The sequence below is a fragment of the Haplochromis burtoni genome, unplaced genomic scaffold (assembly GCF_018398535.1).
Source record: "Haplochromis burtoni strain Fernald_Lab_line unplaced genomic scaffold, NCSU_Asbu1 Contig_4, whole genome shotgun sequence".
Taxonomy (NCBI): domain Eukaryota; kingdom Metazoa; phylum Chordata; class Actinopteri; order Cichliformes; family Cichlidae; genus Haplochromis; species Haplochromis burtoni.
Genome location: NW_024582365.1, coordinates 1,259,865 through 1,271,407, shown reverse-complemented (window position 1 = coordinate 1,271,407; position 11,543 = coordinate 1,259,865). Strand labels below are relative to the sequence as shown.

The 11,543-nt window shown below is 41.5% G+C and overlaps 2 protein-coding genes across 2 annotated transcripts; one reads left to right on the top strand and one right to left on the bottom strand.

Annotated features, from left to right (window-relative positions):
- Positions 1–664: 664 nt before the first annotated feature.
- Positions 665–7,548, top strand: nkrf (NFKB repressing factor). Its single transcript, XM_005913134.3, has 3 exons — positions 665–1,040; positions 2,311–2,435; positions 4,502–7,548. Exons 2-3 carry the CDS (start codon positions 2,345–2,347, stop codon positions 6,817–6,819), a joined length of 2,409 nt encoding a protein of 802 aa, XP_005913196.1. The 5' UTR covers positions 665–1,040; positions 2,311–2,344; the 3' UTR covers positions 6,820–7,548.
- Positions 7,549–7,606: 58 nt separating this feature from the next.
- On the bottom strand, positions 7,607–11,026 carry LOC102289937 (ubiquitin-conjugating enzyme E2 A). The gene is made up of 6 exons (XM_014333894.2): positions 10,761–11,026; positions 9,476–9,556; positions 9,349–9,374; positions 8,896–8,985; positions 8,710–8,798; positions 7,607–8,606 (listed from the first exon to the last, which is right to left on the bottom strand). Exons 1-6 carry the CDS (start codon positions 10,802–10,804, stop codon positions 8,478–8,480), a joined length of 459 nt encoding a protein of 152 aa, XP_014189380.1. The 5' UTR covers positions 10,805–11,026; the 3' UTR covers positions 7,607–8,477.
- Positions 11,027–11,543: the final 517 nt, after the last annotated feature.

Below are 11,543 nucleotides of genomic sequence, written 5' to 3'. Positions count from 1 at the left end.
TGATCATCTGATGCATTAAATCATTACTTATTATTAATCTCTGTCTTCCTCCCGACTCCCAACCAGCTGTGGGAGATAACTGTCTGTCCCTGAGCCTGGTTCTGTGGGAGGTTAAAAGGATGTTTTTCCTTCCCAGTGTTGCCATGTGCTTGCTCATAGAAGGTCATTTGAGGCTGGGGTTTTTCTATTACAATATAAAGCACCTTAAGGTGATACATTAAATTAAATTGGAAGTCTCTCAGTTCCTGCATGACTTTCAGATACTATTGATTATTCATTATTTTCCTTCCCAAAGGCCTTCTACTTGTTATTTGTCTTACACTAATTGTCCACTTTCCAGCCAAGTTTTCAGCTAATAAGTCTTTGGGAATCACCTTGTTTCTGCAAAACTACTAGTATAGGTATGTCATAATGTTACATTTGACACTTCTGTAGATTAAACTAAATAAATGTAAACAAATCAAATGTTTTCTTCAGCCTGGTGAACTATTGCTTTTGAACACCATAAAAATTCCAAGAAAGTCTGGATCACTGGAAGCAAAATACAAAGAAATGAGAGGAGGCTCAAGACTGTGGCAAAGCACTGCAAACACAAACCACGAGAGCCTGTTTTGTACGCTACATGTGCTCTCTAATAATCAAACGCAATGCATTCTGGGGCAGTGCGGTGACAGACGCCATGATTTTGCTGTAGCTGGACCAGAAAATGGATGCTTCCTGCTAGCTGAATGGGTAGCTGTAGCTGCAAGCTGGTTTTTTGTAACATTTTCAACTACAGTTTTTCAGGAAAGAGTTAGTAAGAGAACAGACCTACCAGACGGTTTCTTCTTTGGTCTGTTTTGATCCTTTAACTGTTATCAAAGAGTGTGATCAAGTTTTTGATGCGGGGCTGGGTTAGCTGGAAGCTACAGAATCAGTTAGCAGGCTAATGCTAGCACGATAATAATAATTGCCGGTTGATCGTAAGAATAAATGCGCTGTTTCCAGTTCAGTTAAAAGACAGGTGTACATGTAGATGGGATCAAAGGCTACACCTTAAGGTAAGAGCACTACACTGATATCTAACGAGAAACTTAAATGTTGATAAATGTGTTTAGCTTGTTCAACGTGTTTGCTTGTGAGGGATGGACCCTGCATAGGATGGAAGCTGTCGGTGTACTGCGTCACTATGTCGAGGCGATTGTGATGGCATGAAATCCAGCTGTTTTCTCACACTTTAACATCCATAATAGGCTTAAAATATAAATTGCGGTATTTTAACATTTTGCCCATTCACGGATTTTGTATTTTAGACTCTACGTGTTGCTGGGAGACCGTTTTCTCTGCTAACCGCATGGAGTGTGAATGAACGCGTTACCTCCAGCTATTTGTGTCTGTGGAGCTACAGAAAGCATGTGATAGGGCGCGAGGAGAGAAGCTGTGGTACTGTGAGAGAAAGTCAGGAGTGACAGAGAAGTGTGTGAATGGTGCAGGACATGTATGAGGACCCTTCTTGGTTACAGTGATGGTGGGCAGGTTAACAGATGAGGCCAGGCTGGATAAGGTGTTCACAGATGACATTGTTATCTTTAGGGACCGGGTGGAGGAAAGTTTGGGGATGTGGAGGTATGGACTGATGAGAAGTGAAAGTCGGCAGAAGCATCACGTGTGTAAATGAGAAGAAGACAGTGAAGATACAAGGAGTAGAGGTTGTGAAAGCGAACAAGCTTTAATACTTAGGCCAACCACCCACATGGACAGTGCACAAGAGAGGTGAAGAAAAGAGTGCAGGCAGACTGGAGAGGGTAGAGATGAGTGGCAGAAGGATAGTAAGAAGAGTGAAAGGCAAGGTTTACAAGATGGTAGTGAGAGCTGCTGTGATGTATGGTTCAGGACGCTGGAACTGACAGGAAGACAAGATTCGGAGCTGGAGGTGGAAGTGCTGAAAATGCTAAGATTTTCACTAGGAGGGACCAGGATGCGCACGATTACAAATGAGCATATCAGAGGACAGCTTGGGCTGAGCGATTTGGAGGCAGCGTTAGAGAGGCAAGTCTGGGATGGCTTGAAAATGAGCAGAGGTGGGATGGTGGATATATTGGATACAGGATGTTAAATATGGGGCTGCCAGGCAGGAGGATAAGAGAAAGGAGAAGGACATGTAGAAGGTTGTTGTGACAGAGGAGGATGGCAGGTATAGAGATGAAGGTAGATGATCCAGTGTGGTGACCCCTTAATGCAGCAAGAAAAAGATGACCTCTGGTTCTTTATGCTGAAACTGTAACACATACATTTGCCTAATCTGTCTGAAATCCTTGGCCCCATTAACAGGTATGGCCTGGATTTGACTTGGACGGTGCTGGTTATGGCAGAAGGGACGGACACTGGCGAGATGCCCTCCTTTGAGCCAAGTCCCAGTTCTGAAGCAAAAAAGAGACATATTTCTTCTGATGGCAGTGAGTGTTTATCTGGGTTGCTGTCATTTTCTGTTTCTGTTTTAACATGCCAAAGTTACTCCGGGACATCAGCGGAACTTAAATTCATAGTTTTCCCCAGGATGTGATCATCAGATACAGCAAGTTTTCTGTGTTTGATAGCAACATGATCTTAAAAACAGGAACAAAGACAGTGTCAAGTTTTGTTCATCAACAAGACCAAACCAAGCTGCTATAATGCACAGTCAAAACGTTTGACGAGAAAGTAAAATAAATGTAATATTGCTACTAATTTAAGATTTATTCTGTATCTTCCCATCATCCAACTCTAGCAAAATGGCCTCACTATGGACATGACAGTCTGTCAGTGCAAGTCTACTCAGTCCTTTATAATAGGGCTCTCATAGCTGTGCACTGGCCCCATGCAGATCCTAAGTTTTCACAGTTTATATTTACCGGGGGAAACTGGTCTGTGCGCCTTTCTTGTTTAGGCTATTATTGGGCCCTTTAGTTCGCCGCATAGGAGACAAAAGAGCTGAAGTAAAATTTGTAGGTTGCACACACATAACCCTTCACTCTGCATAGCCCAATACCCACTCAGGTGGGCACAAATGTGGCATTGTGAATCCCACATAGGTCATCAGGATATGTTTCCAAGCGCCACTCAGCACTGACAATAGTTAATAATATATATATAATAATTAGTTTAGATATTTACTTTATTTTCTTCATCTCATATGTCATTGTACTCTCTTCATATTAATATTATTTCATTATTAATGCTATTATCTTTTTTTTTATATAACAGCAATAGTATATTACAATATTTTATTTATATTTTATTTTGCATCCACCAAGGGCTGCAGGTGATCTGCAGTTTCACCCTTTCCCAAGCTGGAGACATTTTCCTTTTCACATGCTTTCCTTGGCTGAACAATGACAGCCTTAATATACCTTATGCATCTCTCTATTTTATTTAATATGTGTTTGTGTGAATTATGTATTTTCTTTCATTCTATTCATTCTGGGCATGGTCTTCATCCCAACTATGTTTCATTGTTAATACCAGTTTACAGGTTGTTATCCTTGCTATTATTAGTTTGAATACATTACAGTTAAGCTCTAATTTAATTTAGCCTTTTGTTTATTTTCCACTGCACTACAGTGGCAGCCTCAGTGGTTCAGCCAGCACTGACTTTTACAGACTTCTTACAACTAACAATAATGAATTGAATTAATAAGATCACTCTAATTTCATAGTGTTCCTGTATCCAATCATCGACACTGAAGTGCGCACACATCCAAAGTTCAGGACAGTAGGACCTGCTGTTATTAATTGTGTTTAATAGTAATAATAAGAAAATGTACACACAGTTGCACAGCTGCCAGCACTACTGTTTAGATAAATGCAAGTTCAGCAGTTGAACACACAGCTTATGTGCTGACAGAAAAGATTAAATATACGTCTCCATATACCAGGGAATAGCAGAGGAAGCCTGAGTCAGAGGTGTGTTTTAACGCTTCAGGTTTCAGCAACATTGCAGCTCTCTATTTTGAAAGTATAAAGACAGTTCTGTGTTGTTGTTGTTGTTTACAGACCAGGGATGCAATAGGTGTATGTCGATATCCTGCAATGACACTATCTGTAAATAAGGTGCTAGTGTTTTTTTTTTTCCTTTAATTTTTATCATTTAGTTTTGAAGATGCAGACAGACATGTAGTCAGATCACACAGCACTATTCAGCATACATCTGACATGCACATGTAAAAATCCATTATGAAAAATGTTGGCATTTGTTTTAAAAGGCCAGATCATTTGGTGAAATCATTAGCTAAATGTAGAGTGTCAAAACTACAGTTAGTCTGAAAAGCTTATATGGCTCAGCTCCTCACACCATTAACATGTTGTGCACTACCTCTTCATATGTTTATGAACCTGACGATAAATGCCACTGTAATTAACAATAAAAATAAGTTAGTTCTCTGTTTTATAAAAGATGTCTTTATTACGTTTTTTGTAAACATCTGTGATTATATGGGTCCTTTTTGTTTTTCCTTAATTTCTTACTTGTGTCATTTTATTGCAGGAGAGGAGCCCATGAGAAAAATGCCTTTGACAAAATTTGGTTCCAGACCTCGATTTGAGCCTGTGCACTTCGTAAGCGGCGGGAGCAGTGGAGGAACCTACACTGATGAGAAGGAGAACGATAAGGAGCGCAGGAGGAGCGAGCTGTACAGTCCGAGGGACTCTGAACACTTTTTGTACAATAGCAGCAGCAGAGCACAGGGATCCTCCTCAATGAGGCCCGCTTTTGACAGAGTGCCAGCATACACATCTGACTCCTGGGGTTCCCACAGGGACAGAGAAAGAGACAGAGACATTTCTTCAGGTAGTGGGTTGGGTTATGGAAGTCGTGGGTCGTCGTCAAACTTCTTGGCAAAAACACAGCAGGAGTACACAGCAAAATATGAAGCCCAAAACTTTTGGAGTTCAGACTCTTACTCTCAGCCGCCCAGGTACAATGGGTACGGGGGAGGGGGGCGATCAGGAGGCTGGGATTCGGGACGTCAGGGTTTGGGCTACAGCCATCAAGACAGGCCGTCATCGAGCAGGCTGTTCAGCAGAGTCTACAATAGCCCGGGGAGGAGCAGTCCTAATGTTTCTCAGTCGGGCTCTTCATTGCAGCCTCTTCCAATATCTCAGCCAACATTAGATGAGAAGCAAAGGCTGATTGCCAATGTAGCATCTGCACTGGCTGTTGCTTTTAGGGACCCTATGTACATGACTGGAAGTGACTCACCAAACTATAATTTCATGTTGAGCCGTAGCATCCAGGCCTGCAAAACCAACCCTGAGTATATTTATGTGAGCCTGAAGGATATTCCTCAGGCTGATCTACCAAAGAACAAGAAAGTACCGACAGACGGCTACGCCTGTGAACTGAGATGCCAGGGTGTGTATCTCGCTACTGGATACTCCGGAAGTAAAAACGGGGCAAGAGACAGAGCCTCTGAGCAGGCTGTAAAACTTTTCCTGAAACCAGTCGAGGTTCGTGTCGTGCAGCGTAAATTCAGACACACTGTAGTTAATGACATGGTTGTGTGCCAGCTACACAGCCCAACACCAGCATTTTTGCCTGCACTCCGCAACCCGGAAGATAAGCCGACACCTAGCTCCAAGGGCCAGTACGAGCCTGACAAGCATAAGCACTGGACAGAGTTTGTGGTGTTGGACAATGCTCACGACGCTATCTGCATACTGAACAACTCTGCAGCTTTTAATCGCATGAAGATAGACTATAAATTTGATCTGCTGCCCAACAGCAGTAAATGGCTGTGCAGCGTTTTCCTGCAGGGCGAGCTGGTGGCACAGGCGATGGGCACCAAAAAGAGCTCTAAGCACGCAGCAGCGCAGGAGGCGGTCAGAAAACTTCGCCTGAACCAAGCGCAACGGCAGCAGCAGCAGATGCAGCAGCAGATGCAGCAGCAGATGCAGCAGGTGCAGCAGCAGATGCAGCAGCAGATGCAGCAGCAGATGCAGCAGCAACGTCAACCGCAGTCTCAGTACTCCAGAGGAAATATTCAGTCAGATTTTGGTGGACGATTCGGGCAACAAGGTGGCAAAAAGAAGCTGAGCGAGCTGGTTATCCTGGAAAACTCTGACAATGCAATCTGCATTATTAATGATACCGCTCAGTTTAATAAAGTGACTGCTGACTACAAGTTTACAGTTCTGCCCGATCATCGCTGGAAGTGTGAAGTTTACTTAGAAGGACAGTATGTCGCAGCAGGAATTGGGCCAAAGAAAATAGTGAAGCACATTGCAGCGATGGAGGCTTTAGTCACACTGAGACAGACGCAGGCTGTGGTCAAATCCAACTTAAGAAAGGAGGGTCACAGCGACGCCATATCACGTTCTCAGATCATGGGTCGCTCAGGCGAAGAGGCCACGAGGCAGGAGATAAAGGAAGACAACATTGGAAACCAGCTGCTCCGGAAGATGGGCTGGAAAGGAGGCGGTCTGGGCCGCGACGGGGATGGAATTGCAGAGCCAATCAGAGTGAAGGAACAGTTCTCGAGAGAGGGTTTGGGTATGGACACGGATAAAACCGCAAATCAGCTCAGCAAGCGCGACATCGAGGACATCATTCGGAGCTACGCCAGTTCAGACCGCCAGGACGATCTCCGCTTCTCCACTGACCTCACCAATGACGAACGCAAACAGATCCACCAGATATCCCAGAAATACGGGCTGCGAAGCAAGTCGTACGGACAGGGACGGCAACGCTTCCTCGTCGTCAGCCGCAAAGTACACAAAGACCAGCTCATTGGTCAACTTCTACAGGAAGGACAGGTGGGCCGATATGAGCTTGTGAAACCTCAGACCTCACACGAATTTGCATGATAGGAAAAATCGTATATATTTTTTTTTTAAAGGACGCATTCATCGTCTTGGACTTGAAGGCAAACTGCACTCAAGCGTACCTGCTGTGTTTGTACTATGTTACAAATTTCCAGCACATGTTAATAAATGAGAATCTTTCAGGTATCTCTGGTGGTTTCAGCATTCCTTTGCCATGAAATGTATTTTAGCTCTAACAGGGGCTGTAGGATGGATTTAGTCTTTTTGTCTCTCCTGCTTTTCCACATGAGCTTGTGGTCAGTGCATTGTGGTATCATCTCCTAATGACGCTCCTGTTAATGCAATTCTTTCCAGTTTAAAAAAAACACATTTAGGCTTTTGTCACCTTTTGTTTTGTTCTGTGACTATTTAAGAAACCTGGCAGAATATGCAGCTTTTCTCACTGCTTGTTTGTGAACATTGGTAGACAGTTAACTCATCAAAGACAAGGATTATAACGGCATTAACATCAAACTGTAGCTAGGTGCTCATACCAGTCCCACTGTAGTAATAAGGCATCTATTCAGCAATACCTGCAATGTTGTTTGCTATTTCAGAACATGGAGATCATTTTACAAGTACAAGAGCTGCATCCATGAGCAGAAAATCTTCACATTGTAAGCTGTGATCTTTGTTAATGTCAGATGTGTTGGTTTATGTGAGTACAGTCAACGTGTCTGCTTGTTTTCACAGCTGTAATGACTGAATAAATTAAAACTGAGAATCATCAAAGAGGCTGAAATTAATTCAAATACTTTGTTCTTCTGGGTTAAGAAATAAGTAGCAAACAAATGGTGTATATTTATTTTTATTTACAAGAAAATGTACAGTTTGTTACATGGGTTACCGGTGCAAAGGTTTATAATCTGAAAATGGACACCATCCTGTTTAAAACAGTGTAATCAGCTTTTCATGGCAGCTGATTTCCAAGATTGTAAAATAGCATAGAAATGTTTACACAGCTTTAAAAAGTCAGCATTATGAAACCAAGTTAAGTGCTTGGACAGGGTACGAAATATCCTTTCTCTGTATTGAAGAGGGACATTTGTGTTTAGATTATTTTCCTTTTAAATCAAAGGCATGGCTTTACAAGAAAAGCTGAGAGAGAAAATGACCCCCAAAAGGCATCTGCTGAGTTGTTAGAGGGATAGATGTCTATGCCAGGTTAATTTTCGATCCCTCTTAAAGGCTTTTGACAGGCAGAGACAAAACCAAGAAGAGTGAGCCCCAAAACACCCAAGAACAGCTTTGCTTTTTGTGAATATGAACTGCCAGTATCTACACAGCAAACCACACAGCAAGCACATCTAAGTATCTGTCGCCCTATCATCCGACCACATTACTTCATGTATGAATAAATGGGTAGAAAAGTGACGGCTGAGAGAAGAGAGAAACAAAACGTTGGGGCATGTAGCAAGTAACCCGGATATAACAAGGTACATTAACTTTTACCAAACATACGCTATTGCCCAACAACAGCATTCAGCAGGAGTGAATGCCACAACACAACGGCATACAAACTTTGCAACAGTTAGGGGGACAAATATACCAAAGGATTTTAAGATGTGTCATTTCATTTTGGTGAGATCGGTCAATTTTCTTGATCAGTGTTTTCTTGTTTCTGGGCTGGACACTGTTCATACTCCCAACGACAACGGGGGTCAACAGTCACGCCAACTCTGTTCAACAATAGCAGAAACCCTTTTCTCGTACTCCCGTTTGTTTTCCTGGTAGAGCTGGGCTGCTTGGCTGTTGGCAGGACTGTTTGGGTTTGGCTCATCCAGTAAAGACTTTAAATACACAACAGAGAATGCCTGTGGGTTAGGTTTCTAATAACATTTTATGGCGTAAGAGTCAGAGCTGCGTACTCATTACTGTAAGGCGGCAGGATACCTGTATTGAAGTTAAGATTGAAGACACATCATAGGTTGGACTCCAACGATTCTGAAGAATATCTAAGCATATGCTGCCATCTGCATACACTGCAAAAGAGCATTGAAGACCACACAATGTTAAAACTTTAGGGCGTGATTATTTTAACATCAATAAATATCTCAAACTCAGTATGTTGGTAGATACCATTTGGATGAAACATTTTGGAGACAAATCTCACTGTCGGAGGTTTATTTGGATATTCCTCTGTGAATTCAATGGTAAGTTTGAAGGTTCCTGAGAGAGAGAAGGAACGGCACAACGTGAATTAAATTACAGAATTGTTTGGACATAGAGTACCATGTATATTGATGGTGATTGATAGTGTCTTCTCTGCCGTTATTAATGTTTTTCAAATATTAAAAAGTTTAAGATTAATAAATACATTAATCAATGCATAACGATAAGCAGTTGTTGCTTTCTGGCCAAAAACAAAAACAAATTCTTCCACTAAAATATACTCAAAACTGTACCAATCGATATGATCCAACTACGAAAGCTCTATGCTTAACAGTCATCATGGTTTATTGCTGAGTTAATGTCAGGTTAGCGTTGGGAAGATGCATTATGTGGATGCAAAGGGCTTTATGGACATCTTACCATCTTCAAAAGGTGTTCCCTCAGGTCTACAAAAGAGGAAACAGTAAAGGGGATAAATCACCTGCAAAAACGCACTTTTCAAAACAGCCACAAAAAGTCTGATATAGCTTTTATTAGAGCAACTTACCCAAAAATGACAGCATTCCATACCATGATATTGTTTTCTGATGGGGCTCCACTAACTCCAGCTGGAGGGTCCTCTTGCAGCCTGACAGATAAAATGGACATACAGTTATATCACAGGTAAAGAAAATGACTGAAACAGTCAGTTGTCAAAGTCTTTACTATTATTACCTCTTAGGCTGGTCATTAGGGCAGGCGAGTTAAGTATTTAAAACTGAAAATGAACCTCCTAATGTATTAATCCTAAAAGGACTCTGACACTACATATTTACCAATAACATACACTTAGTGCTTGGCAATTATATATATATATATATATATATATATATATTATTCCACTATTTTCCGTTTCATTGTGTTTCTTCCTTTGTGTAGCTTTACCTTAATGAGATATTTTACAGAGCTACTCTGCTTTATTTAAGCCATGTTTTTATGATGATGTTTAATGTTTCTGCCTGCTGTAAGACAGAAACTTAAAACTTTTCAGAGTAATGTTTTGAGGCAAAAAACAAAAAGAGAGTCCTTTTAAAAACACATCTGAAGGGCCATTACAACCACTACCTGTCTGATTTAACCAGTTCAAGTTCATCCTATTAGTCACGCTCTTGAAGTATGCTGAAATACTATAAATATCGTGTTACAGTGGCCCAGAAGAGATTAGATTTTGGACCTTGTGACCACCAGTACTGTGTGGTTGGAACATACTGTGCAGGTTTTTAGTGGCTGCATAGCAGATGGTTTCTGATCTTCGGGTTCAGGTAGCCCTCTGTCAAGGCCCACGGATAGAAGGTCTCCCAGATCAGTGTGTATATGAACAGTTTATCTAAACGTTTCACCTGGATTTGAAGGGCCACCTGGCTACTCGCTTTGACTACAACCTTAATTACAAGTTAGAAGCGCATCCAACTGAAATCATATTGAAATGTTGCTGTTTACAGTTTAGGCTAAATGTTCGGTGATCGTCTCAGTTAGTACTACGACACCTAAAATAAGCCGGGACTCTTAAATTGCACTACCTGAACGTTACTACTCCCGGATGCCTTGCTAACACCGGTGTCAGCGCCCCGGCGTAATTATCTTTACAGATCAGTAGCTTACCAGTCAAACATTCGTTAGTACTACCCGAATCTTCACCCACTTATGATCATCTCGTGTTTTTAAGACCCTGAATTTTATTGTTGTTGTTTAATAGCGGTGTTGTAGTTTTGATTGCCGTTTGGGCTAACGCTAACAAGCTAGCGGCAGGAGGCTAACCTTAGCTACTTCTCTGTTGTTTTCCTTTCGCTTACCGTTTAAAATCTCTCATTAAACGTCGTCTTGCTGGAGTTGACATCTTGATTAAATGGAAACCCAAATCGTTAACAAATACCTAAGCGGGTCAAACGTGATGAAATGCGTGTTCTTTTTTTAATCGGTGTATTATTTTAACTCTTAGCTGGCTAAGCTAAACGATTTGCGGCTAGTTTGTCAAATATTTGGCTGCCCCTCGCCAGTATAACGACTGTACCAAATACCCGAAAGGGAGACCTCACGCCGCTTGCGTTGAAATTAGTAAACTGTACAATCACATAAAGCCAAATTAAAAAGTGGATACAGAATAAAACTTTTGGATGTTCCTGTACTTGTACGAATATATTGAAGCTCGTTTTTACTATCGCTAGAGCGTTTTTATGTAGGTTGGTGGAACCCGTCTCTACACTTGAACTATCCCAGCAAAAATTACGTCATATGTTTGCACCCACGTTAGTTGATTAGCACGCGCTAACGCCTCATAAATGGGCCTATCTTCTGTTTGTCGTCCTGTTCAGTACTGACTTTATTATTTTAGTGATCTATTCGATGCATACCCAGTTAGCTCTGTTACTTTAGGTGTAACCCGTGCCTAAGACATTGAGATTTAATGTACAATACTTTCCAAACACCACTAGATGGTGCCTAGTTCCCAAGTGTTGTATATAATACGCTACAGCAACCCAAAACAGGATAGCTTTAAACATATGTAAATGATAAATAAACATAAACGTGTAATGTATAACGCGAAACCATAAAAGATTGTAAGGTCAGATAACAAT